The following is a 23,437-nucleotide window of genomic DNA, read 5'->3' as shown; positions in this document are numbered from 1 at the left end:
ATGCAATCCCTATCAAAATTCCATCACAATTCTTTAAGGACCTGGAAAGAACATTAATCAACTTTATATGGAAAAACAAAAGGCCCAGGATAGCCAAAACAACCCTATACAATAAAGGAACTGCAGGAGGCATCACCATACCTGACTTCAAACTCTATAGTCCTGAAAACAGCTTGGTATTGGCACAAAAATAGGCAGGTAGACCAATGGAACCAAATTTAAAACCCTGATTTTTAACCCACACACCTACGAACACTTGATTTTTGACAAAGAAGCTAAAACTATACAATGGAAAAAAGAAAGCATCTTCAACAAATGGTGCTGGCATAACTGGGTACTGGTATGCAGAAGACTGCAGATAGATCCATGTTTATGGCCTTGTACAAAACTTAAGTCAAAATGGATCAAAGATCTCAACATAAATCCAGCCACACTGAAACTTTTAGAAGAGAAAGTGGGAGATACTCTTCAACCAGTTGGTACAGGAGACCACTTCCTAAACATAACACCAGTGGCACAAACACTGAGATCGACAACTAACAAATGGGACCTCCTGAAACTAAAAAGCTTCTGTAAGGCAAAGGACACAGTCAACAAGACAAAAAGGCAGTCCACAGAATGGGAAAAGATATTCACTAACCCCACATCTGATGGAGGGCTAATCTCCAAAATTTACAAAGAACTCAAGAAGCAAGTCTCCAAAACACCAAAGGATCCAATTAAAAGGTGGGGTACAGAACTAAATAGAGAATTCTCAATAGAGTAGGCTAAAATGGCCAAGAGACACTTAAGACAGTGCTCAACATCTTTAGCCATCAGGGAAATGCAAATCAAAACAACTCTGAGATACCATCTTACTCCTGTCAGAATGGCTAAAATCAAAAACACCGAAGACAATTTATGCTGGAGAGGATGTGGAGAGAGGGGAACGCTCCTCCACTGTTGGTGGGAGTGCCAACTCGTACAGCCACTTTGGAAATCAGTATGGAGATTCCTCAGGAAAATGGGAATTAATCTACCACAAGACCCAACAATTCCACTCTTAGGCATATATCCAAATGAGGCAAATTCATACAACAAGGGCATCTGCTCCACTGTGTTCATAGCAGCATTATTTGTAATAGCCAGAACCTGGAAGCAACCTAGATGCCCCTCAACTGAAGAGTGGATAGAGAAAATGTGGTACATTTACACAATGGAGTATTACTCAGCAGATAAAAACAATGGAATCTTGAAATTCGCAGATAAATGGATAGCACTGGAAGAAACCATCCTGAGTGAGGTAACCCAGTCGCAAAAAGACAAACATGGTGTGTACTCACTCATATATGGATTTTAGACATGGATCAGGATAGTGCCAGTCTGCACTTCCACTGATAGAGTCTGGGAAACAGGAAAGAACCTAAAAGATATGCATAGGACCCAAGAGAAAAGGATTGAGACAAGATCCTCTGAATGGATGGGGAACATGGCGAGGGGTGGAGGGGAGTGGGAGCTGGGAAAAAGAGAGGGGGAGAAGAGGAAGAGAGAGTAGGTCATGGGGGAACAGGAAGTTAGAGTTGGGGGGCAGAATAGGGGGAAGAGGGAATCATAGGTTAGAAGACAGATCAGGCACCAGTGAGACCTCTAGTGATCTAAAGGGGTGACACCAATTGGAAAGCTAAGCAATAGTGGAGAGACCACCTCGAATGCCCATTCCTGATAATGAACTTGATGTCTATAACCATCCGGGAGCCTTCATCCAGTGACTGATGAAAGCAGAGGCAAACACACATAATTAAGCACTGAACTGAACCCAAGGAACCCAGTGACAGAGAGAGAGGAGTGATGAGCAAATTGGCAAAGAATGGACTGGCAAAACCAGCAGAGACAGCTGATCTGAACAGGGGAGAGCTCTTGGACCCCAGACCGACTGCAGGGAGGCCAGCATGGGACTGATCTGGACCCCCCCCCCCCCGACTGTGAGTGTCAGTGAGAAGGCCTGGGCAACCTTTGGGGCCCTGAGCAGTGGACCAGTGGCTATCCCTGGAATACAAACAGTCATCGTGTGCCCATAGCACAAAGAGGGATGCTCTCTCAGCCTGGACTCTTAGGGGAGTGCCTGGACCCTACCCTGAGTGAAATGACAGACTCTAGATATCCCCTATGTGGAAGGAATTGGCAATAGGGTGGGAGGCTGGGGGGGATGGGGGAGTGCGGGAGGAGGGGAGGGAGAGGGAACTGGGATTGACATGTAAAACAAGAAAGAATAATCTTTATCTGACTTTCTGTAAATAGTTGGTTTTATTTATTGCCATTGTTCCTTTCATGTTATTTTTTTCAGGTTCTTGCATATGCTGTTTATTTTGTTGATAAGAACATTTTATGCGGGGCATTGGTGGCACACACGCCTTTAATCCCAGCACTCAGGAGGCAGAGGCAGGTGGATTTCTGTGAGTTCGAGGCCAGCCTGGGCTACAGAGCAAGTCCCAGGACAGCCTCCAAGACAATACAGAAACCCTGTCTTGAAAAACCAAAAAACAAGACCGTTTATTGTTTTTGATAATATGGCTATAAACCAAGCTAATGTAATAAAAAGACTAACTTTAGTTGACATATTTTGAGGCTAAAATTCCTTTTTAAAGGAAATTTAAATGTTGACTATATTAAATTTATTATTTTTACATTTTTATTTACTTACTACACCTATTTGATAGGGAGTGGGGCAGTAGTGCTCCATATGGAAGTTGGTTTTCTCCTTCCATTCTATAGGCTTCGGGGCTTGAAGTCAGGTTGTCAGGCTTACTGGCAAGAGCCTTTACCTGCTGAGCATCATATCAGTGCCTATTGGAAACAATTGTATTTTGGACATTAAGAATGTGCCACATTTGCTCCTGAAAATATTATTTCTGTTTTTCTAAATGTTCTTGGTACTGACCTGCGTACAAATACAAGATCTGCCCTCAGAGATACTCTTTGGATACATATCTGTAAGAAACTCCTATTGTCATTACAGGTCCTTGCCAGAATGCCCTCAAATCTGTAACTGTGAAGGTTAGGTTAGCAAATGCTGCCTCAGTTTTCACACTGAGAGTTTACAGCCTCCCATTTGTTATGAATGTGTCTGGGATAGCTTCAAATTTATAATCCTCCTGCCTCTACTTCCTGAGTTCTGGAATTAGAGCCATTCATTACTGTTATATAATATTATTCCTGGGGAGTTGTGAACAAACATCTTACCCCTGACCAAAGTAAGGGTACTATCAAAGTCCAACTTGGTAAACCAGTGCATTTATTGGGATTACTTACAGGAAGAGAATGGGTAGCAGGTTACTACTTACAGGAGAAGAAATGATTCAAAGACACCAGCATTACCAAAACTCAAGTACTGTGGGTGATGGCTCACAAAAGCTGGGAACGTGGAGTGCAACTGCACAACTTGCAAGCAGTTCAACAAATGTTTCAACAAGTAGCTTGTTATTAGTATTCCCCTCCCCTCTACTCCCCTCCCCTCCCTCCTCACCTTCTCACCCTCCCTCTCCCTCCTCCCCTCTCTCTCCCTCTCCCCCTCCCTCTCCCTCTCCCTCTCCCTCCTCCCCTCTCTCTCCCTCTTCTCCTCCCTTTCCCTCTCCTCCCTCTCCCTCTCTCTCCCTCTCCCTCTCCTCCATCTCCCTCTCTTCCGCCTCCCTCTCCCTCTCTGCCTGTCTCCTGTCTGTCTGTCCCCACTCTGCCTCTCTTTTCTGTTGTTCCTGTCCCCAGAGGCTGGTCTACCCCCTCCCCTTTTTACCATTTCCTTTCCCTTAATAAAAGCCCTCCACATGAGTTCTATCTCCTGGCATCTTTTTTGCACTGCTTTTTAAGTTACAACACTTGTCTGAGTGTCAGCAGTCATATGTGTGTATGGGGAGGATGGTGCCTAGAGAATCTTATCAGTTTCAGGAACTTCCTGAAACTTCTGAGTTGTTACTTCCTGAATTTAATAAGAAGGATAGAATCCTTTACTTTAACACATCTTGTGCCTTAAGAAGCTTGTAAGATGGAATATTTTGTCTCAAAAGAAATAGTGGCCCCCATGCCTGGCTATTGATACTTTAATGATGGTATTTATTTATCTTCATTTCAAAAAGTATTTCAAGATTATAGACTCTTGTAGTAGTACTTTCTCATTGGTACCGTCAGCTCACAAATAATGACATGGACACTTATTAATTATGAAAACTCAGCCTCAGTTTGAGCTTGTTCCTAACAAGTTCTTATAACTTAAATTAAACGGTATTTTTAAATCTTCTGTGGCTTTTTAACCCATCCTGCTTCCTCTGAGTCTAGCTGGTGACTGCCTTTCTTCTTCCCAGAGTTCTTTTTCTGTCCAGAAGTCCTGCCTATACTCTCCTGCCTAACTATTGGCTATTCATCTTTTTACTACACCAATCACAGCAATACATCTTCACACAGTGTACAAATATCCCACAACAGACTCTAAGGAAAACTGATATCTTCCCTTTATCTTGAAATGTAACTACTCATGGGAATGAAAGAATAATCTTAAGGCAGTTCTGGAATTGTCTACAACCAGGAAGGTATTTACGGATTATTTCTACCTTTTTGTCCAAATATTTCTCTCCCTAATTTTTTTTCATATGTTAAATTACTGGTATACACACACATACTCTCACAGACCTAAAGCTGACTTAGCCCATTCCTTGGTTTCAGGACAAATGAATCAAGCTGGAGCTAGGCCAGAAACTTCCTACTAGCTAGCCCTCAGTGTTGGAAGGTGTAGTGGGGAAGAATTGTCAGTGAAAGTCTTTCTCAGGTGTGGAACCTGGGTACAACAGTACTGTTCATTGTTGCAAGGCCATTTCCTGCACACTGTACACCTGGTCTATCGCCTATGGCTGGAGTGATTCTAAGCCCTAGTGAGGAAGGTACTGCTATTTTTCTGAATACCAGGATGTTCCTCTCAATTGCCTTCTAAAGAACTGCCCTTACACTAGTGCTTTTGTCTGTTTTGGTCAGAAAAGCTTCTTTTGCAGAGGTTGCTGGTGAGATACTGGCTAAACTAAGAGAGTAAATGACTATTGCATGCCCAGTCACAACTGGGGCATTTATATTATAACTCCATGGCTCAGAGAACATTATGGAAGAAAGGACGAGAAAAATGTAAGAGCCAGAACAAAGGAGGAGAAGGTGTGGATTGCTGACTTCTGGGAATGCTGTGACATGACTGCTGTACTTTTGAACTCACAGCAGTTGTGACTACCTGTACAAGATCCAGCCTATCAACATTGTGTCATGGGAGGATGATTTATATGGAAGTTCGGTGCTGTAGCTCTTGGTAAGGTTCCCATCTTTCTGTATCAAGCTCTCATTGTATGCCTATAAAGAGCCCTAATGTAATTCATTAGATTGAAAAAAAAAACCTAGATAAGAATGTGAAAGCAACAAAGGACAAGTCCATCAAACCTAGCTTAAGTGTATTGTGGTGAACTGATGGGAAGCCAAAAGCAAAGAGAGCAGTTTAAAAAGGGAAAGCATGGCACATAACAGAACAGTGCTGTCTATCCAAATAAACAAATAGACAAAATGCCTCTATCTGGTTACAAGAGAACAATGGAAGAAGACATGTGTAATGTGGTTTGGTATTTCTCACAGTTTTTAGATACTTTTGAAGTAAGAGAAGCCACTTTCTTGCTTTATATTTTAGTTCAGATTAATTTCTGCTATCCTCAGATGTATTGTTTCTTTTTTCAATGATTTGGAGTATACTATTTGGGTATGTGTATGAGTGCCTGTTGGGGCATTGTTCTTTAGCCAGATGATAGTGGTGCATGCCTTTAATCCCAGCATTAGGGAGGCAGAGGCAGATGGATCTCTGAGTTAGAGGCCAGCCTGGTCTACAGAGTAGTGAGGTCGAGGACAGCTAGGGCTTTTCAGAAAAACCCTATCTCAAAAAGCCCAACAACAAAAGACATGTTCTTTGGCACTGTGTTTTCATTTCTAGCACTTCCATTTGCTTCTTTATGATTCCCTTTTTTTAAAAATTCTCTGTCTGGTCTCACATGCTATCTACCTTTTCCATTGGAGCCTTTACTGAATTAATTAGCTCTGCTTTAATTTATTTCCCTGGCTGCTCCAAAATGTATGTCATGAGTCTAACCCTGATGATTGTGTTGTCTCTACAAGATGTGTTTATTTTGTTACTGCCTTTAGTATATTTGATACATTTCTGTTCAAAGGGGTGTGTGTTTTATATGATAAATACTGAGGAAAGTACTGGATGGATATATTTGACCACAAGTTCCGATCTGCTAGTTGTTTAGAGTGGGGGGTTTGTTTAGAGTGGGGATCAATTTAGGATTTGGCTATGTTTGATGTTTATTATTTCTATGAGTTACTGAAGTTGGCATTCATCATTGCCATGGTAATCAAAGACTTCAATTATTTTCTTAGTAATTTTCGGTCCCTTTGTGTCTGTTTAACTCTCATTTTTTGTTCCTGTTCTCAGAATACCTTTATTTTCCATCGTCCTCTGTTGTGTTCCATTGTTATCTGTGTTTAGATTGATGTTGGTGATAGAGGGCCAGGAGAGTTCTGTGATGTTCTGATTAAGCCTTATATTTGTTCAGGTACCAGAATCTGGGTCTAGGGATGTCATCATGACAGGACAAAACTCTTCCCCTTGTTTGTTTTTCCATGACCTCATTAGGCTACTGCTGTGGGATAGTGCAGCTCTCCTAGTTTTTTTTTTTTTTTTTTTTTTTGGCCCTTCTGTAGTTTTTACTTTTTATTTTGTATTTTCCTATTTTCCATGTTTGTTTTGTAAGTAGCAAAGTCATTGCTTTCTGTTCTTTGATACTTTCATATTTAATGGAATTACTGATACATTTGTGTTTACTTTTGCTTTTCATGTGTTATATCTGTTCTGTGATCCTGCTTTCTCCTCTTTTGTATGTTTAAATTCTGTTTTCCCTTTGTACCGGTGTATTGGTTATCCTGCTGGGCTACTGGGATTATTAGTCACCTGTCCCTCATTCAAGAATGAAATAGTCTATGTACATATAATACAGCACACATTTAATTTTAATAGTAGCATAACAAACATGATTCAGTTTTCTGTCTCTGATAGTAGAACATGGGTATAGGTATTCCTCAGGACGTGAAAGATCAATTGATCATGCTAGCTTTGTTTTTAAGTACTTCCATACAGTTTTGGCAGCCCAGCCCAGTTTACATCTATAAACTTTATTTTTTTTCCTTTGTCACCTATCTTGTATAAACCATGCTAAGCCAGGTTATTCAGGGTAAAATAGACTTATGTTAAAAGACAGGAAAAGTCTCTATCACTATAGAAAACTATAAGGAGGTAGACTGATTTTTACTTTATTTTTATTTATTTGTTTGTTTGTTGGAAATGAAAGAACATCGACAGCATAAATACGGCTGTGACTAAGAAACCCTGGTCATAATAGGATATTTACTGAATACTTTACAGAAAGGGATTCCAAAGGTATCAAGAGAAAGATAGAGTTTGGAATTCAATTTTTTGTCTGCCATTTGCTTGACTCCCTGTCTGTTGCTGACAGATGTCTGACAAATATTTTAAGGGAAGGATTGATTTTGACCTGACTCCTAATGGTGACTGTAATCACGATTCCAGCCTAGCTCTGTCATGGAGGTTAGAGGCCTGGAGTCAGGTGTTAGTTCTTACGTGCCATCCACTTTTCTTTTAGACAAGCTCTTTCACTGGTCTGTAACTCACCAACTTGCCTTACTGACCAGCAAACCCCAGGGATCCACTTGTCTCCAGCTCTCTAGTGGTGCTGGTACTATAAGTATGGACATGTCACACCTGGCTTTTTATGTGGGTTCTGGGGGTCAAACTCAAAGTCCCATGCTTTACCAACTGAACTCTCAATTGATGCTTTGTACTGTTTTCAGCTTTTAAGTATACAAATCTTGTTTTCTGTGCTAGGTGAGTTTTCTGAGAGTAAGTTTATATTTGGTCTCTATAATGCTAAGTATATGACAGATACTCTGTGGTGCATCTCTTATTAAATTATGTCTCTGGCGATGGCTAGTAGAAGCTAGTTTTTCAGGAAAATTTCAATTTTGATACATTTCATTTCTCAGTTGTATATAATAGATTTTTTAAATTCCCCCCAATTTTTCCCCTTCCTTTCTCCCCACTCCCAGTTTTTGAGGTAGGATCTCACTATATAGCCGAGGCTGGCCTGCAGTTTGCTAGGTGATCTTCCGAAGTGCTGGGGTTATAAGTATTAGGCTTTAGAATCGACTTTGAATGAGAGCTAGCAGGCATTTGCAAACAGAAGGTACTCAAAAAAATGTTTATGAAATTGTGGTGTTTTCCTGTGCATCTTTTTACATTTAATGTGAATTCAAGACTACAACTGATACAGTATCTTTTTGTTATTCAGTACAATCAATGCTAAAATATTTATTGTAACCGTGTGACACTGCTACCTCTCCCCCTACACAGTCTCATTATGTGACTCTGCCTAGCCTGGGACTTGCTATTTAGAACAGATTGGCCAGAAATTAGCTGAATTATCTGTCTCTGCTTCTGGAATGCTAAGAATAAAAACAGGGACCACTACACTTGGCATGTTCTCTTTTTCCCTTCCTTCCTTCCTTCCTTCCTTCCTTCCTTCCTTCCTTCCTTCCTTCCTTCCTTCCTCCCTCCCTCCCTCCATCCCTCCCTCCCTCCCTCCCTCGCTTCCTTCCTTTCTAGATTTATTTTATGTATGAGTGCTCTATCTACATGCATGCCTTTATGCCAGAAGAGGGCATCAGATCCCGCTAGATAGAGATGGGTTGTGAGTCATCATGGGTTGCTAAGGTTGAACTCAGGACCTCTGGAAGATCAGCTGGTGCTCTTACAGCTAAGCTATCTCTCCAGCCCCTATTTTCTTTTTTCAATGCTGATAGTTTTAATATTTTTTAATATATCTTTTCATGACTACAATTTTTTACATTTTTTAAATTAGAAAATTCTAACAAAAACCTAAAAAATGATCCTACCCCTTCCTACTGATAGAACATAAAATTGTAATATTTTGTATACATTTAGCCATTACCTGTGTGTCTGTAATAGGTGAGCTCCAGGCTAAGTTTCACTTCTGTTCTTATGCTTGTTTTTCAGCTTTTCCTAAAAGGACACCTGTGTGCTAGAGACGTGCTTGAGGAAGAACAATGAAGGCAAGTATCCAGGTCTTCATGACCTATGAAAATAATTTGGGTCAGTGCCAAAAGTTTTGACTACCGTATAAAAACAAAAAAGTTAGCAACAAAAAGGAATAAAAAGAAATAATTTGTATATTTCAGGATGGTTTTGTGGAGCACCCTTTTAAACATTTGTTGGTTTTTAAAAAGCAATTTTTTACTTTATTTCTAATATTAATTCAGAGCAACTTGTTTCCTGAGTGTGCACTTAGCATATGTTATGTCTTAAGCAAAACTGTGGTAGGAAAACAAATTGTAGGAAATTCTGAGAATTTAATGACATGACTAGAAATGTCTGGTGTATACATGGCTGATTCTTGCTCCTCTTTCTCCACCCATATTTCACATCTCTTTTGTCATGTCATTTTGCTCCTTTTTCCTTTTCCCTATCTTGTCCCCTTTACGGTAAGAAGGTGACATTTTAGAGATAATAAACAAGAAAAGCTGAATTCCTTTCTTACCAGAATACAGTTAGCTTTGTAGTAGAATCTTATATATGTTAAGCCAGAGATCTAAATGTAATTTTGAGGGTTTTTTTCATAAACTGATCAACAGTTGCATTTATTCCAGAGTTACTGACTTAGAGAAGAAAATGGCAGGGCATCCTAAAGTCTTTTGAGAATACCAAGTTCCATGAGTGCTAACATTCTTACTGTCAGTATTTGTAGAGTTATGACAGTGTTATTGCCATTGGTTATTTTGCTATCACACTTTATCTTCATTAATATTTGGCATACCTTGACCAGGGACCTTAGAGATCTTCTGTACAGAGACTGGAGGAGGCATCACAATTCTGCCCATGCTCTATCTGTGTGATGTCACAACAAATAATAGCTGTGCCCCTTGCCAGGCTACATCTTCTATCAAAAGTGGCTAATCACAGCTTACTGCTTAAAACCCAGCTTGGGTGTATTTAGGGCTGCATGCTCCGTGAGCCTGTGCTAGCTAGTGTAATTAAGATAAGTTTTGCTATTAGAAATACTGGAATGCATCCCTCATCTTTACAACTGTGAGTGAGCGCCTTGGCTTGGAAAAAACCAGGAGCATGCTGCAGATTTCCCTAGGGATTGCTAGCATCTCTTTGTAATCAGTCATTTCAATTTTTTAAAAAATAAACAGTGTACAAATGCTAGTGAAATTTCAGATGAAGTTAACTGACATCTAAAATATGCCATATACTCCAAATGTTTTAGATAGGAAGCAGACAGGTGGTCAGTTTTAGTCCCACTACTACCCAAAGAAACATGTGTTGAGTAGTTGACTCCTGATATCCTCATGTGTGAGACAAGTGGTTCATTTAATTTCTCAACTACCTTAGTGACATTCTTTTATTCATGTTATCTTTTCATCTGACATGTTAAACTGGCATTACTTTACTTATACAATAGCCAGATCAGTTGTACAGTTTGGCTAATACAGTTTAAACAAGGAAAATAACAAACTGCCTGGTAACTGGCAGCCTTGCTTTGACTTTAGGAACAGGGTACAGTTAGAAACAGGGTAAGAGGCCATATAGACCACAGAGCATTTTAGTGGAAGACTGGGAGTTTCCCCACTCTTAACAGCTGCTCTCAGTTGCCTCCTTCGGGAACACAGGAACCTATGGGTGTTCAGAAAGTAAAAAGGTACCAGTGAGAGATGAGTTCTTTTAACCCTGTAACTCTGTGCTTTTGGATCTGAGTCAGCAGATGGGCAAACAGGTTTGAAAAGATTAGGGACCATGGAGCTACAGTGCCACTGTTCATGTCCTGTGATGTGAAGGACTGAGAATAGTCATCAGGGAATGTGAGTGGATCTGTGTTTCCTCTCCCTCAGCACCGTATGTAGCCTGTGTTCACAGTGAGCTTATTTGTTTGTGCCTTCTGCCTCACCGCTTGGAGGCAGCAGGACCCCACACCCCAGAACAGGAACTTGCAATACTTAACTGGCAGTGGCAGATTATTCAGGGTACTCGTAATATAGGAAGTTTTAAAGTCTTCTAAACAACAACAAAAACTGAGAGAAAGTATGCAAGAACTCTTGTACCAAGTTTTGTCCTCCCTAGTAGCTTCTATGCATTTATACAATTTTATGTATTTGCACAAACTCAATAAAAATAAAACACTTTTTATTAAAGAAAAGAGATCTGATCGCTGACTATCCACCCCTCCCCTTTGCATGTGATTTCAGTAGCTATGACAATCATGTTCTTAGTTTCAACTTCCTTTTCTGTATTTAATACTGGCTTATCTTTGCTATTTAACCTTTGACCTTTAATTTTTCTCTGCTCTTTCCTTGTACCCAGTTACTGAGTAAATTTTTGCTTTTGAGTTTATATAAACAGATTAGGAAGCTTCTGTCAAGAATAATACAGTTGAGAAAGGGATTTCTTTGGATTCCTTGTCTGCATTTTTTTTTACACTAAAGATTTAGTGTCACTGTATAGTCCAAACTGACTTAGAACTTGCTGTCTGTAGTCCAGATTGACCTTAAACTCTCCACTTTCCAGTCTTAATCTCCTGAGTACTAACATTATGTTGTGTACCCCCTACCCCTCAGTTTAGATCTCCCTTTTTGACAGCTGGTATTGAGCAAAGCTCTATTCTCACTGAAGACTGATTTGTCTGGACTGCTCATTTATTGGGGCCAGAAGGTTTGGCTTCAGCAAAGAGTTCCATTTATAAGACTTTTCTTTGTTTTGTTCTCCCAAAAGAGCAAACCTGTCACATCTAATTACCATTGAGCTTGATAAATATGGATAGATGCTAGCAAGAGATTCCAAATTTTCATTAAACTCCACATAGATTGGGATATTTCTCTCACTATTATCTGAATTTGCTGAATTTCAGCATGTAGATACTTATCTGTGATTATAAATAAAAAGAATTTAATTGCCTCAGCTAGACTAAACATACTAGACGGTCTGTTCTCTTGATTTTCTAAGCAATGGCTGGTTGTCCTGCCAATTGCTGTTACTATCTTTTCAAAGATGGCCCTTTAGTACCCTTCATATACTGAAACTTGAAGGGATCTTTTTTTTTTTTTTCTGACATTGCTATTTTCATTTCCTGTGTCCTTGTTCTGGGCTTTTTATTCTAGAAAGTACCTAACCCATTATTTGAAAAACTATCTTTTAATCTTCTGATTAAAGATTGCTTAACTATAGTAACTTCTTTGTTTGGCTAAATGCATGTTTTTCTTTGTTTTAACTGTAGTGTTTCTGTATTTTTGCATGGATGTGTGACAAAAGGTTGTTTTCTTTCCTTTTTTTTCTTTTTTTTTTTTTTTAACAGTAGGTAGGCATGAAGCCTCCATCTCACAGCTGCATGCGTAGTCACTGTTGAAGCAAATGCCTACCTAACTTGACAGTCTTGGTGTTTTTAAAATTTTTTGAGTTTGCAAATAAGCTTTTTAAGCTTACTGATGGAGCCTTCCAGCAGTGAACAGTTATATGAGGACCCTGACCCTGGAGGCAAATCCCAAGATGCAGAAGCCAGGAGGCAGACAGAATCAGAACAAAAGTTATCTAAAATGACCCACAATGCTCTGGAGAACATTAATGTGATTGGCCAAGGCTTGAAGCACCTCTTCCAGCACCAGCGCAGGAGGTCATCAGTGTCTCCACACGATGTGCAGCAGATTCAGACAGATCTAGAGCCTGAAGTGGATCTGGACAGTCAGAACGCATGTGCTGAGATTGATGGTGTCTCCACCCACCCCACAGCTCTGAATCGTGTTCTGCAACAGATCCGAGTGCCACCCAAGATGAAGAGAGGGACAAGCTTGCATAGTAGGCGGGGCAAGTCAGAAGCCCCAAAGGGAAGTCCCCAGATCAACAGGAAATCTGGCCAAGAGGTGGCTGCTGTTATACAATCAGGTCGACCCAGGTCTTCATCCACAACTGATGCTCCTACCAGCTCTTCTGTGATGGAAATAGCTTGTGCTGCTGCTGTGTGTGTACCTGGAGAGGAGTCAACTGCAGAACGGGTGAGTCTGTTAGATTTCTGTTTACTTGTTTTCACAGGCATTACGTGCATGTATACACACACGTAAGCACTCAGTCACTCACTCACGCACACAACAGATGACCAGTCTGACTTTTAAAGTAGTATTTTGGCTTTTAGTTATATTTTAAAAATTTTCCAAGATGGGTCTGAAGGTACACACCTATAATCCCAGTGCTTGGTAGGGGAAAGCCGGATCAGTAATCGGCAGTGTAGGGTTTGAGACCAAATACCTATTAGGCCTGGCTGTGTAATGTGAAACCATGTCTCAAAAAAAAGGAAAGAAAGAAAGAAAGAAAGAAAGAAAGAAAGAAAGAAAGAAAGAAAGAAAACAATTCCTATTGTACCAATGTGCAAAGCATGGCTTAATCTGATGATTGAGATGAATTTAATTAGAACCATCATGGTATGTGGATTATTGAAAGTTCCTCATTTTTGTTTTTAACGTGTGTGTGTGTGTGTGTGTGTGTGTGTGTGTGTGTGTGTATGTATGTATGTATGTGTGTGTGTAGAGGCACATTACAGAGTGTGTGTGCATGACAAAGAAGAACTTATAGGGGTTTGTTCTCTCCTGTCATGTGAGTCCCAGGAATGGAAGTCAGATCTCCAAGCTTGGCAGTAAGCACCTATGCTCACTGAGCTGTCTCATGGTGGTGGAGACAGCTCTTGCAGTCCAAGCTGGCCTCAAACTTACTGTACATTAGAGTACAGTTTTGAAGTTCTGATCCTCCCAAATGCTAGGAGTATAAGCATATTTTTCCATATCCAGTTTATTCAGTGCTGTGGATTAAACCCAGGTCCTGTGCATTCTAGGCAAGCACTCTACCAACTCAACTACCCCGCCCAAAGGTTCAGTTCTCCTTTCCTTTTTAGGTTTATTGGGATCATTTTCTCATATATAAAAATCTTATTAACATACTCAGACTTTACAAACCTATGGAAATAGTAGTCTCATCCCTATGTATGTCCATAATAGACATGTGCAAATAAACTTGGTCAGTTCATATCAGTTAGAGGATCACCTTTGAGTTCACAAAGGCAGATTGATAGTCACAAGCAATTTTTTTCTCAAAAGTGTTCTGTTTTTTTAAAGTTTGAAAACTATTTGGAATTTTAAAGAAACATGGTCAGTGTAGAAAACTGAAAATATGGAAAGGAAAAGAAGAAAAAAAATAGCTCTTGCCAATATTTTAGTAGACTTTTCCAATATACTACTTGCATTTGAAAAATAAATTGAAGAAAGTTTAAACTTATTTTTCATTCAGTTTTATTAATGTCTTAACTAAAATCAGAAATTCAATTTATTTAATATATTTAAACACATGTAAGTTTTCTCTCTGGTGCAGCCCTATACTTGGCTTTAATAGATTGTTTTTCATTATTGTTGATGAGATAGCAGAAATGTAGGAAGTTAAGTATTCTCATGGTTTCATAACTGGCCTATTTCACAACTAGAATGTTTCAGAGCTTAAGTAATTAGAACTTTTTTTTTTTTTTTTTGACAATACTGCCTGGCCTGGAACTCAATGGAGACCAAGCTATCCTTGAACTCACAGAGATCCACTTGCCTCTGCTTCATGAGTGCTGAGATTATAGATGTTTGACATCATACCCAGCCTTAGAACATGAATTTTTATTAGGCATGTTTTCTAGCTACTGTTTTCTGTGTACAAGAATAGCATAGCTTTTCTTTCTGTAATTTATAATTTTTATATGTGATAATTATATATACTATGTATATAATATATAATAGGAAAAATTAACTAATGGCATAAAGTTTTGAAGATTCAGATCTTTATTATTAGACCTTTCTTGTCAGATTTTTACACATTGGCTGTCCTATAAAATCAGTTCAGTTTTACCCACTGTTGGTGTTTACAGTTGTTCCACAGTGTCTTTGAGAATTTCCTAACCCATGAATTTACCTGAAGTGTACACCCATGAAAATACTCTCAAACCTTATACATGGGCTAAATAATAAATACACTGAGTATCATCAGCTTGACAGGAGTAAGAAAAACTTTGATTTGGGACTGGTCTAAGAAATAGGAAAAAGTATTAGTTTAAGGCAGAGGAATTATAGAGAAAGGAAAATATTGTTGAAGGTTAGGATAGCCAAAGAAGTATGCTGCCTCAGGACCTTGTTAGAATGACTAACGGGTTGAACCTTGTTTTTTCTTTTCCTTTCCATCTTATACCCATTCAACATGTGTGATCATACTTAGAAGTACCCATTCTATGTAAGGCATTCTACAAAAATGTTATGGTAGGTATTTAGATATATAATATGTCATCTTAGCTCTTAAGAGTATTTTAAACTAGTATGGTGATATGAGTGATAGTGGGGTAGTGGCCACACTAATGAGTAAAGCTGATGGAAGGAAAAACCACTGTCTTTTTCTGAGTTTACTGTATAGAAATGAAGAGAGATAAATAACGCATGAGTAAAATACACTGTTGCAAAGAGTAAGAACTATTTAAGTTAGAAGGTCTGGGAAGGCCTTGTGAAACTATGCTGCCTGAGCAAAGACCTAAAAATGTGAAGGGACAAGCCAATACTCAGTTGCTTAGGCAGAAAGAAGAACAACTAGAAATTCCCTGGAGACCTGAACAATAAAGAAATTTTACTGAAATAGTTTGTTAGCTTTAAGGTAAAAGAACAGAGGTCATATGGGAAAGGAGCAGTACTTGGAAGAGTTCTTTCCAATAAGAACTTGAAAGATTGTCCCCAGACCGATAGCTGGGAAACCATCATAGGTCCAACCCAGACCCCCTGATAGTGGGTGTCAGTTAGGAGGCCTGGGCAATCTATGGGGCCTCTGGCAGTGGATCAGTATTTATCCCTAGTATACTTCGGCAACCCATTCCACATAGAAGGATACTCTCTCAGCCTAGACACATGGGGAAGGGCCTAGCCCCTGCTCCAAATGACTTTGAAGATCCCTCATGGAAGGCTTCACCCTCCTTTGGGAGCAGAAAGGGGATGGGAATAGGGGACTAGTGGGGGGCAGGAGAGAGGAGAGAGAGAGGGAACTGGGATTGACATGTAAATAAGCTTGTTTCTAATTTAAATAAAAAACTGAAGGGAAAAAACAAACTTGAAGGATTGAGGAATGGCTCAGTCAAGCACAAGTTAGGAATTGGAAGAGTCCTCTTGATTGGTTATTCAATACCAAGTAGTTATTCCTGAAATCATAGAGATACAGGTAGCATTACATAGACTGAACCGGTTGTATTTATGTATTTAAGATGCGTGTGCGCGTGCGTGCGTGCATGTGTGTGTGTGTGTGTGTGTGTGTGTGTGCGCACGCGCGTGCGCGTGCACAAGGAGAGGTACATGGGAGGAATGAAAGGGAAAGGAAGAAGTAATGTACTAAAAATAAACTATTATAGGTAAATTTTATAAATACACATTGGAGGTTTTTAGTCTAGTTTTTAATTCAGATTGGAATAACACAAGGGAGAAAAAAATCTAGCTAAGACCTCAGAGAACTTAGTTGTGAGGTGACAGTCATGAAACACAGTTGTTGTTCCTATGGGTAAAGCCACTCTGAATTTCCATTAGGAAGAAATGGTATATATGAAGATTCCCACTGTAACCCAAAGGTTCATTCTTCCAACATTTTGTTGGAATCCTGTTCCCTGTGCTGCTTGCTATAGTGGTAATTATATAGTAAGTACAACAGTAATTAGTACAATTTACATACTGCTGCTTTTTAAAAATTGAAACAAATGAATTTTTTACCATAAATTCTGAGAAAGAATAAACTTAGAGGGACTTGAAAAGGCTAATGCAAACCTTCGATCTTCTGAAGAGAAAATTTGAGGCCATTGGTCATTATTTTTAAGGCCGAGAATTCACTGTTTTGTTTTAGAATTCACTATATTAGTTTCTTTTTAGAGACAAAGTTAAGGAATGTACTGTCTTTATTAGGCTGAAGTTGGGGACTCTTTGGGGTTCAGTTACTTTAGTACTAATAGAGAAAAAGAATTTTATAATGTTTGGCTATAGCTAGAATGTAAACAGAAAGTGGTTTGAGGGAGATAATAACATGTTAAAGAAATTTCTGAAGTAAAGTTAGTTGAACAGTAAGCAAATCCAGTAAACCAGTGTTCTGTGCAGGAAGAAGTGAGACAGTAGAAGGGTAATTCCAGTTGCTGTCCAGTAGGTGGGGCCCTAGTCCAGTAGGAGGAGGTGAGAACTGGGGAAAGAGATTTAGGATTGGGCTGAATTAATCCTTTGCTCTTGTAATTTGAATTGATTTGGTCACTTTAGCTGTGGCACAAACAGTAGAACAGGTAGGATTTGACAGCGTTGAAATTTAAAAGGATAAAGAATTTAAGCAATAAGATTTGCTTATAAACCTTTAGAAAATAATGTTTATATTAACAGTTAACATTGGAAAAATTGTATGTAGTTTTTGTAAACTCTAGCAAAAATCTCTGTCTTTTGTATATTTAGTAATGGTTGGGTTCTTGACACCTTCAAGGAAATATTTTACAGATAATCAATAATATTGGACTGGAAAAGTGGCCATACATTAAAAATGAAAACATACTTTTGGTCTCTTAGTTTTCCCTAACAGGTACTTCATAGACCAAACCTTGAACACCAAGTCAAGGAACTTTAGGGTTGTTAGTCTTCAACCCTTAGAACCTTAGAGCCAGAGTGTGTAGTTCTATACTTTGTCATAAACTCATTTAAAACAATATAATGTGAATGTAGTGAGTTTAGGGAGGTGACGCAGTGGGCAAAAGCACTTATATACAAGCTTAACAACTTGAGTTCAGATCCCAGAACCCACACAAAAAAGCCAAGTGTAGTAGGGCATACCTGTAATTCCAGCATTACTGTGGTGATTCAGGAGAATCACTGTGAGGCGTGCTGTCCAAGCTAGCTTGGAATACACGGTGCATACTCAGAAGCAAGAGAGACCCAGGGCCCTCAAATCAAGGTGGTAGGCCAGAGTAGACTGCTGAAAGTGCCATGGGATATGCTGTGGCACATGCATACCCATACTCATATATCATGCACACTAAATGGAAACAGTTGCATGAAAAATAAAAGACCCAGAGACAGATATTGGGGGTTCAATCTGAAGAGCAGGGAAGCAAAGCAACCAAGCTACCAAAAAGCTCTTACTTCTAAAAGGGTTGGGGCATTGCTATCCTCAATGTGACTGGAGAATGAATGTCTGATACTGAGACCTTGCTCCTATCTTATATACCGCCCTAGTGCTGGGATTAAAGGCGTGTGGTCCCAGGTGCTGAGATCATCTTTGTGGGAGCTATTTCTCTTTAGGACTTATGTAGATCTGGGTGACCTTGGACTCAGAGATCCCTCAACCTTTTAATCTTGAGTCGTAAGATTAAAGGTGTGTACCACCACCTCCTGGCTTCTGCTTTTGGAATTAAAGGTGTTTGCCTGACTTCTGTGACTCATGATTGACTTTGCTTTCTGAATCAGGCAAGCTTTAATAAATCATAAATAATACATCACCACAAGAAACAAGTATGTAGTTGGTGGTCCCAGAAGATTTTCCTTTTTCTTAAAGATTTTATATTGGGAACTAGAGAAATGACTTAGCAGTTAAGAACACTTAATTGCTGCTTTTGTAAAAGACCCAGGTTTAGTTCCAGCAACCACTTGACAGATCACCTGTCACTCCAGGCTTAGGGGACTCTACCCCCTCTTCTGCCCTTCAAGAGCACAACATAAATATGTCACACAGATATATAATACATATATATATATATCATATAATCAAGAATAAGTAAATATTTAATGTGGTCATTTTTATTGGAAGTAGGTAGAAAAAGTTGTTATTGCCCTTGATAAATGAAAAGGAAGACATGACAGTGAATATCAGTGAACTCACCCCAAACAATGTGTATGTGTAGAAAATAAAATATTGTTGATTGACTTGTTTTGTTCACTTGTTAATGATAGCTGGCAGTCAGTGGCAAAGATGTTTTTATTGATTTGTGAGCTTTTTTTTCTTTCATGTTGTTAATCATATGGAAAGAAGGATAAACATGTAAGGGCATTTTCCTAAGAAATCTTTTCCTGTAGAATATTCCATTAATACAAAAGTCTTACTGGAGCCAGGCGGTGGTGGCGCACGCCTTTAATCCCAGCACTCGGGAGGCAGAGGCAGGCAGATCTCTGTGAGTTCGAGGCCAGGCTGGACCGACTGCCTCCAAAACAATACAGAAAAACCCTGTCTCGTAAAAAACAAAAACAAAAAAGTCTTACTGGGAGGTCGGGGCATTTCTACAGTTAGACTCTCAGAACCCCCAAAGCAGCCCATTCTTCTTGTGTCACTGTAGCCAAACCTAACTGGCAGGCCAAATCGGGCTTCCTGTGTTTCTCTGGTAGGGCTGTGAGAATCTGTAGTTCTTTCTGCGGACATGTGTTGTCTTCAGTGAGCCTCTTCTGCATAATCCTTTTCTCCAGGTAACAATCTCTAATGACTGGGATGATTGATTGATTGTTTTTGTGAGTCAAAAAGTATTTATTGATACAGGTATTGGAAGGGCTGTAGGTACAGTAACGAACCTTTTTTTTTGTGAACAACTGGACTTTCAGGTATTATTTATTTTATAAGGAACAAATGACGTTGAAATAATGTCTTGTCATGTCCTAACAGTTGATAAGAAGTTATAACTAGATATTAGGATCAAATTTGCTCTTTAAAAATTTTTGTGATAAACATTTATTTGTATATGTCTAAATATTCCAGGACAATCAGGTCTATGTAAAGTAACTCTGTCTCAAAATGAAAATTTAAATATAAATGCACACACCACAATGTAAAAGAAATCTTTTGTGGAGAGAGAGAGTGCCAGAGGACAGTCTCAAGTGCTTTTTCTCAGGCAATGACCACCTTGGTTTTGAGACAGGGTTAACTGGGACAGCTTGTAGATATTGGGAACTGAACTTCATGCTTGCAAGGCAAGAATTTTGCAAATTGTCATCTTCCCAGACTGCCGGAACCAGTTCTTGACAAATATTGGCCCAAGTCCTGAATTTTGCTAACTTTTATGAATAGTAAATAATATAAGGTGGTTTGGTTTCTACATAATAGTAAATTGACCATCAGCCTTACAAACTTGAATACTCATGCTTACCTTGTATGGATTTTAGTTATGGCAGCTTTCCAAAGCTTCATTCTCAACTCCTTTTCCTTGTTTTAAATATTTGACTTGTGATAACACAGCATTTTGTTTAGAAACTGGATACATTTCCTACACTTGACTATATTAAAACTTTTTAAAAGAATTTTTAACATGGTCTAAATAATAATATGTAATGAGTCTTTCTCTGTTCTGACAGCCAGCTCTCAAATAAAAGACATGGAGACTTCTTATTAAGCTTGGTTGATAGCTTAGCCTGGCTATTATAGCTTAAATTAGTCCATTTCTGTTCATTTACATGCTGCCATGTGGCTCATGGTTTGTTACCTCATCTCGGACATGCCATGCTTCCTCTGCATCGCCTCAAGACTCCATCCTTCTTCTTACCAGTGTCCTCCATGCCTAGAAATCCTGCCTAGCTATTGGCTGTTCAGCTTCTTATTAAACCAATCACAGTGGCATATCTTCATTTAGTGTAAGGGAATATTCCACAACAATAAGTATTGAAAAGTAATTCCAGGTAAGAAAATTATATTTTAAATATTAATTGGAATGGACTGCATCATCTTGTCATCTCTTTCAGCATGTAATCTGAGCAATCCTGCTTAAGCCTTTAAATACTTTTTAAATCAAATGCTTTGATATGTTCAACCAAAGAAAATGTATTTTTAGATTTAGTTTAGAGAGACATTGAAGTTTCCAAAAGCTTTTATTGTCATGTGTGTATGCGGTGTGGGTACAAGTACCTGATAAACATGCATCCATGATTAGAGATTGTCAAAAACTTCATATGCAGTGTAAGTTTAGGAAGACTAAAATAATTTCCCTTTTCAGTTTCCCTGCACTTTTTCCAGGAAAAAAACTTTGTTGTTTTGTACATTGAGTAGAGTACCATTAAGTTCTCATGCCCAATATTTATAAGATGTTATTGATGATCCTTTTCTTACTTAGGGTTTCTATTACTGTGATAAAATACATTGACCAGTCAGTTGTTGGTGGTATATGCATTTAATCCTAGCACTAGTGAGGCAGAAGCAGGCAGATCTCTGTGAATCCAACGCCAGTCTGGTGTACAGAGTGAGTTTCAAGACAGTTTCAGGACTACACAGAGAAACCCTGTCTCAAAAAAACAGAGGATGCAGGGAGAACTACCATGGCCAAAAATAATTTGTAAGGGAAACAGTTTATTCCAGTTTATAACTCTCAGATCATAGTTCATCACTGAAGGAAGCCAGGGCAGGAATTCAAGGCAGGAACCTGGAGGCAGGAATTGAAGCAGAGGCCGTGGATGAATGCTGCTAACTTGCTTTCTCCCTAGGGCCTTGTGCATGCTAAGCAAGAAAGCTACTATCTCAGTTCTGCAATTCCTGTTTTAATTGTTCAGAATGTATCACCTTAAAACTTAGTGTGCCTCCCTTTTGGAGGGTTGGGAGGAAAGAGTAATTGTTTGTGAAACCCAGAAAATCAAATATAGCTAGAACAAGCCCTGTTAGAAAAAAACTCTGAGTACCAGCCAAGAACTGATCTGTCATGGATGTGTGTAACACAAATTAATAAAAGATCCAGAGACTGATATTTGGGTTTAAACTTCAACCTAAATATGAGAAAACCAAAGAAGCTGGCCACTAGCTCTCACCTCTAACTCAAGCTGAAAGGGTTGATCCATGCACGAGATCTTCACCAAGTCTCAAACTGCTGCCTCTCCTCAGTATGACTAGAGAACATATGCCTCTCTGAGACCATGCTTCTGTCTTACATACTTCCCTAATGTTGGGATTGATGTGCGCTATAATTTTCTTTTAGATTGTTTCACTCTTGTGTAGAAATGGGTGACTCTGGACTCACAGAGATCCCCCCTCAAGTAATATAAGAAAAACTATGTACAATAAGTATATACAATACTTTGTCAACAACATCCAGTCTATTTGCATTTGATAAATTCAGAAAATATCTTGTCCGTTTGCATTTTACAAGTTCAGAGAAAATACTTCATTATCTATTCTATCTTATTGAGCCCAAAGTCCTATACCTAATTTACTTCCTATTCTAATCTGCATTATCAAAATATATTTTAATGTCTTTCAAACCATTTACTCTTTACACATCTTTAGTGAGTTTCTTTTCTGAGTTTGATAAACAATGAAAACTATACTATCTAGTCTTCAACTCCCTCAGACCCGAGAAGGAAATAATATTAACTGAGTAAACAGGAAATAAGATCAAGTGACTTCCAAAAAATGTGAGAAATGACAGAAACATCTGGCTGCCTGGACAGTCATGCAGGGTTCCCCTATGTCCTTGGGACATCCATCTTTGGGCTATAGGCCTAGCATCTCTGACAGACTTTTCTATGAAGCAGAATTTTCTGAATGACTATCCTGCCTTATCTTACTTAGCAAGGTTTATAGTCACTCTTTTGGTGTCCTGCTTGTTCTGGTTATCCATTTGGACAGCATACTGTCAGCAGTGGAGGCAAGGGCACTTTCTTGCCCAGTGGCTTACTTTTGCCACAAAGAAAGTAAACTCCATGTGAGTTTCTTTGATACCCATCATCTTCTCTTAAGTAGATTGGTGCTGCCAGGAGCAGACATGTCTTATTGTCATAAAAAAAAACCTCTATTAGTGAAATATTTTAAATGCCATATTCTGTAGATCTCTGAATTGTTTGAAGACAATCTGTGTATGTAAAATATATCTCTGTTTGACCTTGAAAACATGCCTAATGTGATTACAAGTTCAATTGTAATAGGTGACTAATTACTAACCTACATTTCCTTATTATACATTTGGTAATAATGACTTTCAAGGATTAAAAATTTACATTATATTGGTAAATGAGTGGTATATGTACAATACCTTGAACAATACCTTAGAAACTATGTACAAAATATCTTAACAAATTAATTCAAATTTGTAATAATACACAATATTTGTATATGATATACAAAAGTCCAATAAAATATAAAATACCTAAGCTAGTAGTTGTCTTTTTTTGTTGTTGTTGTTGTTTTGTTTTGGTTTGGTTTTGGTTTTTGGTTTGTACAAGACAGGGTTTCTGTGTATTGTTTTGGAGGCTGTCGGTCCAGCCTGGCCTAGAA

The 23,437-nt window shown here is 38.8% G+C and overlaps 1 protein-coding gene across 3 annotated transcripts in view; it reads left to right on the top strand.

The window, feature by feature from the left end:
- Tmcc1 (transmembrane and coiled-coil domain family 1) overlaps positions 1–23,437 on the top strand; it is a 155,447-nt gene that overhangs the window by 41,529 nt on the left and 90,481 nt on the right. Inside the window, exons 1-3 of one of the 3 annotated variants that reach the window (XM_040737577.1) lie at positions 5,227–5,314; positions 9,140–9,195; positions 12,923–13,185. In XM_040737577.1, the coding sequence (XP_040593511.1) occupies positions 12,964–13,185 (222 nt within the window). In that variant the 5' untranslated portion in view covers positions 5,227–5,314; positions 9,140–9,195; positions 12,923–12,963. Of the gene's footprint in view, positions 1–5,226; positions 5,315–9,139; positions 9,196–12,495; positions 13,186–23,437 lie in introns of those variants that run through there. The other 2 variants (XM_040737576.1, XM_040737575.1) reach the window with 2 other exon arrangements.

This window comes from Mesocricetus auratus, unplaced genomic scaffold (assembly GCF_017639785.1).
Source record: "Mesocricetus auratus isolate SY011 unplaced genomic scaffold, BCM_Maur_2.0 Super-Scaffold_100676, whole genome shotgun sequence".
Taxonomy (NCBI): domain Eukaryota; kingdom Metazoa; phylum Chordata; class Mammalia; order Rodentia; family Cricetidae; genus Mesocricetus; species Mesocricetus auratus.
The sequence above is the reverse complement of the archived record's forward strand: the minus strand, read 5'-3'. Positions and strand labels throughout refer to the sequence as shown.